The sequence below is a fragment of the Platichthys flesus genome, chromosome 6 (genome assembly GCF_949316205.1).
Source record: "Platichthys flesus chromosome 6, fPlaFle2.1, whole genome shotgun sequence".
Lineage (NCBI taxonomy): Eukaryota > Metazoa > Chordata > Actinopteri > Pleuronectiformes > Pleuronectidae > Platichthys > Platichthys flesus.
The window spans coordinates 14732933-14738380 of record NC_084950.1 but is presented as its reverse complement, the minus strand read 5'-3'; the positions used below and the strand labels follow the sequence as shown (position 1 = coordinate 14738380).

At 44.3% G+C, this 5448-nt stretch overlaps 1 protein-coding gene across 1 annotated transcript; it reads right to left on the bottom strand.

Annotated features, from left to right (window-relative positions):
* Positions 1-364: 364 nt before the first annotated feature.
* On the bottom strand, positions 365-1756 carry LOC133955836 (leucine-rich repeat-containing protein 10B). Its single transcript, XM_062390872.1, has one exon. The coding sequence runs from the start codon at positions 1754-1756 to the stop codon at positions 566-568; it is 1191 nt and encodes a 396-aa protein (XP_062246856.1). The 3' UTR covers positions 365-565.
* Between the last annotated feature and the right edge of the window lie 3692 nt (positions 1757-5448).

Here is a 5448-nt window from a genome sequence, read left to right as displayed (position 1 = left end):
GTGTTGTTCTCTCTTCAGAATGGATACAGTTTCTTTCACAGTATGTTTAAATTCCTGATGCAGATAATGTGGTGTTGATGGATGTGCGAAAGTGTTTTGTTTTATTGTGGAACCTATATACTTAGCATAACTGAACATGATGCTCCATCTTCCTCACTTTAATGCAGGCCACAGGCTGAAATCAAATGTGCTGCTTTTGCTGGTGAATTCAGGAATATTTTCCATTAAATGATTGACACTGACTTCATCAAAGAAATCAATATTTAATAATTGAAGACCTGGTCTCCTGTGTACACTCAGAAAACAACCCTCACATACACACTGAATACAAACACACTCGCTTCATCTGAGTCCAGCTCTGATTTGATCATTTGCTGCAGATTGAGATGTCACGGCTGCTCTCACCGAACAGTATCACAATGCCCAACTTTACTTTCACATTATGGATTAGAAGTTAGCAGCAAGGCTCGGGAAATCCCACACTTGCCCTGAAAACTTGTTTGGGTTTTCTGTCATCCACCTGCCTGCAGATCGTGTGGATGCATGAGGGGTTGCTCATGCTCCTTCATCTCGTCTCCTCTTCCTCATACTCATAGTCCATGTTAACCCTGTCGTACTCCAGCTCCTCTCCCTCATATTCAAACCCGTCTCCTTCACATATAAGCTCCTCCGTCTCGTATTCAACACCCTCTTCGTCATATTCAAGTTCGGCTCCATCGTACTCCATAAACGCCAGCTCCCCTTCCCCCTTCTCCAGCTCCTCCTCCTCAACCATCGTCTCTCCCTCTTGAACATCTCCATCCTCCACGGTCATAGCAGCGTCAGTTGTGGCTTGTTTTGAGCTGCTGTTCTTCAGGATGCCATGAATCACAGGCTCCTCACCCGCCAGAGCTAATTCCTCTGCCTCTTCCTCTGCAGCCTTTCGTAGCCTCTCATTCCTGGCTTCGCGTACCTCTAAGAACTCAGCGGCCCCTTCCCCCACTACCAGCACTTCCATTCCCACTTTGGGAGGTTCCTTGACCGGGTTGTGGTCGTAGGAGAACAGGCGCAGGGATTTGAGACGCTTAAGGCTGGGAAACTCTGTTATCTTGTTGCGGTCGAGGTCCAGGATCTCCAGGTTCTCCATGCGCAGCAGGACTTTGGGGAAGGAATCAAAGCGGTTCCCATAGAGCCATAATCCCCGCAAAGCCTCCATACGCCACAGGTCAGGAGGCAAGGTCTTCAGCCGGTTGTCCCCGATCTGAAGGGACTTGAGGTTGGGTAGGTCATAGAGCTCCCGTGGAAACGTCTGGAAGTAGTTGCTCTCCATCCACAGGCAGCGCAGACTCTGCAGGTTCCTCATCTCAGGCGGGAGGGTCATCAAGCGGTTGCTGCCCAGGTAGAGGCGAGTGAGTTTAGTGAGCTGAAAGACAGGCGCAGGAACGTCCTCCATCTTGTTGAAGTCCAGGGCAAGTATCCGGAGACCCTGCAACTGGGAGATGCCGGCTGGCAGAGTGCGCAGGCGGTTTCCGCAAGCATACAGCTTCTCCAGGTGCATCAGTCCACACACACGTGATGGCAGACGCCTGAATTTACGGTAGCTCAAGTCCAGCACGGGGTCGTCGCTCTCCAGCAACTCCTCTACCCCCATCGGAAGCTCTTCCTCGACCTCCACCTCTTGCTCTTTCTTTTTCTCCTTGACTTCTGTCTCCTCGTCTTCCTTGGCCCCCTCCTCTACTTCTTCTCCTCCCTCCTCCTTCCCAGAGGAGTTGCCCATGCTTGTGACCTGCAGGACCCTGACTGCAATGTGAGTCAGGGCAGAGTCATATGATGAGGTAGTGTCTGTGACAAGTTAACCCTCCGCATGGGCGCTGTTGCTGTTGTGTCATTGAACCCATCGGCTGCAAACGACATCATGGTCCGGGCCGATTAACCCTCGGTCAGCCATGGCAAAGCAGTGTGTCAGGTTTCTATTTGTCCCTCCATCTAGTGCGGCATCATGGAAAATATCTAGCCAAGTCTAGAGAAAATAATGGTAGTAGTAATAATAATAGTAATAATAATAATAGTAATGCTGCTAGTTGAGGTCAACAAAGTACAGAAGAATTTTGAGTTGAAATGGATTCTTGCAGTCCTCACCTTCTCCTCCTCACCTCCAGGCTTTCAGACAGAGATAAGGCTCAGGGTCACCTGTTCCCCCGATCCGCTCTCTCCATCAGAGCAGGAGAAGAAGTGCCACTTTACAGATAGTCACTTCACTCCCACCAACCCACAACCCCCACTACCCCCCAGCTCAGTGACCTGGCCGACGGCAGAGAGACGCAGATGATGGAAGTCTGTCCCTGAGTTAATGCAGCTGCTCCCCCCCGTTAGAGGTCGCTGGGAGAAGTTTATAATCCGTGCTGCAGAAAGAGAAAAGTGACTCTGCTGCTGATGTTTGCCGCTTCTCTCCATCAGCGGGAAGGTTTACAACCAACTGCTGCCTCCCCTCCTCCTCTGTAACAGGAGCAGGGGGCATTCACATCACATGGTCAGTAACGTGTATGCTTGTGTGTGTGTGTGTGTGTGTGTGTGTGTGTGTGTGTGTGTGTGTGTGTGTGTGTGTGTGTGTGTGTGTGTGTTTGTGTGTGTGTTTGTGTGTGTGTGTGTGTGTGTGTGTGTTTTGGAAGTTGTCTTTCTCGCATCTTTTGCATGTTAGACTGTTTTTCAAGAGAAATTTGTTTAACATAAATAACAGTCACTTTGCCGATTGAACCTTATAATGAATATTTATATATATTTGAATATAAAACATAGCATTTTTTTATGATGAACAATTTAGTAGATTGAACTCTAAATATAATGAAAGGTTCCCAAAATAACAAAGTTAAATGGATTATATAGCAAACAGGTTATATACAGGTTATGGAATTAAGGTTATAGGATATGGCATATATAAATCATAGGATGGGAGGTTGGCAGTCTTGACAACAAATGTGAAGACTAGATTCACTTTTTTTTAAATGCAATACAGAAATAAAACTTGCCACAATGCTAGTGTATTGTTCACCTTCTGATGAATTTTAGAATGACACATATTTCCGTATATACTTGAAGAAAGTCCTTTTTTTTTTACATCGTTTTGCTCCAGTCCTCACAATGTTTTAACCATGGTCTTTGGTCAATAGGCGTAAAATCTAAACTCCATCTCCACCAGCTAACATCAAAACTATACACCCCACACTTTTTTACACTGAAGTACTGTTTCTTCTACTTCATGTTAGAATAGGAATCTGCATTATTCTACCACTATTGTAAATATATAATTGTACAATGACACATTTAAGCTGTTAAAGGTCTCCTGGACCTCCAAAGATGGTCGTTCCAGCACTGGTTTGTATCAAACACTGCAGCTAGTGACATTACCTTCAGCAGGATTTTATAGACAAATTAAAAAGCTGTGAGGACAGCCTTCATGTAACGATCCTGCTCTGACACAGAACAGACACAAAGATAAGATGTAAACGGCTGTCAACGCTCACAGCGTTCTTCTACCTGACACAAGAACCAGACGGCTTTGGTTTAACATTATTGTCAGATACACAGAAGTTTCATCTTCATTTCTTTATAGTCTTGTTGTGGGATTTATACTTTTTAAAATAAGACAGTCAATATTGATTTTAAATTATTAACTGCAGTATGCTTGTTACACGTGGATGGATGGATAGATAGATAGATAGATAGATAGATAGATAGATAGATAGATAGATACAAAATGGTACATTTATGCTATTAAACAGTATATAAAAGAATAAAAAAGTCAACATTAAACAAATAGAGATATGCATCATTAACAATCATCCAGAGATAATGCACAACAATAATATTAAATAACAAACATATGATACTTTGTGGATCTACTTTGCTGATAACGCCTCTGTAGTTGTTCTTACATAAAAGGTTGAATGGAGGGCCTTTTCTTGTATTGCAGTATTTTTCAATTCCGATTAGTGCTGTGTTTAGTCAATTAAATTTCTGAATACTTTGTTGATCACTGTATAGAGCAAAATGTATATTTAAATATCACAATTACTGCTCTACTAATGTGTCAACACTATTTTGTCTCAGGCAGAGGAGGTGCTGAGATAAAACAGGTAATACTACTATTTTCTACATCTACACTGAACTCGAGGGCAGTACTCTCCACCTCTGGCTTTATTAAACACTTATTAGCAGACAGGTTTTCCTGATTGACAGTGTGTTTGGTTGGATGTGATACCGGAGAAAAGCCTGGAAAAGCTGCTGGGGTCAGATGTGCAGCGCTTGTGTGTCAGACTGATGAACTGTGGCAGAGGAGGAGGACAAACGGGAGACAGGCCACTCACTGCTTGAGGATAATCCTGTCTGATATGCTGGGGAGCAAAAGAGCTGATTTGCAAATTTCTGCATCGCAATGAAATGACCCTGAAATGACATAATGGACAGACAGACAGAGAGACAGACAGAGAGGCAGAGACCTCGGGGTGACTGGATGAGACTGCTGAGGAGTAGGAATATGTTCACTGCAGAAAGAGCACTGCATGATCCCTGCCTCCTACGTGTTAATTGACGGGACATGGACATAGCTAAAAAGTCAAAGTTCAACTAAAACTTGGAAGATGGTTTCTGACGTTTTAAGTCGTTGTCGATGTTTGCTGTGTTCATTTTCCCAGTCAATTTGGTTTAAAAAGTTATTTGATACAGGGTGAGACCTCAGGATTGGCAGTTGAGACTGACTCACAATTGATCGAGCACGTGGCTCCATCCCCCGAGCACTACCGTGCAGACTCTGGCTCCAGATGTACAAGATAGTAGTGTTTGTGTCCTGAAGACTTTGGCTTCATCTCTAGGTATAGTGGGAAGAAGTGGGGACATATAAAAACAACCAGTGGACCATGAATCAATCAGCTCCCTGTGTCCTAATTCCTGTCTCAAACTGCGCCTACAGAACCAGTATGAACTGGCTCAGACAAACAGTTTTAGTTCTCCTGTATAAGATCCTTGCATTTGATTGTTCTCCATCAACTCTCTGAGATCCCTGATCCTTTCTGCAGAAATCCCTATGATGAGTTGCTTCTACATACGCGCTATTATTCAAACACGCCCCCTGACTACGCAGATCACAGCCTTAAAACATATTATAATTCAGAGACAGGTCCATGACATGTGTGTTAATTTTTCATGTCGATGAAGACATGTGATTCTGTGCCTCACCACCAGCCTCCTGCATGTTGGATTTCATCATGAATTATTAGTGTTGATGTTGCTGTGCTGTCTGTGCAGCTTAGGCTGTTTCTCACCTGATCAAAAAGAGCAACAGTTTAGAAACCTGTGTCCTCTTTCCACACTGTCAGGGGCATGTTAAACAGACTTACATCCTGGTGTCAGACTGTGAGGCTCAGGGGCCCCTCAGTGTGCACAGGTGGATCAGCTGAGACAGCAGCAGTAGAG

Excerpts from the sequence above, each read along its gene's own strand:
- LOC133955836 (XM_062390872.1), bottom strand. The coding sequence starts at position 1,756 with ATGGGCAACTCCTCTGGGAAGGAGGAGGGAGGAGAAGAAGTAGAGGAG.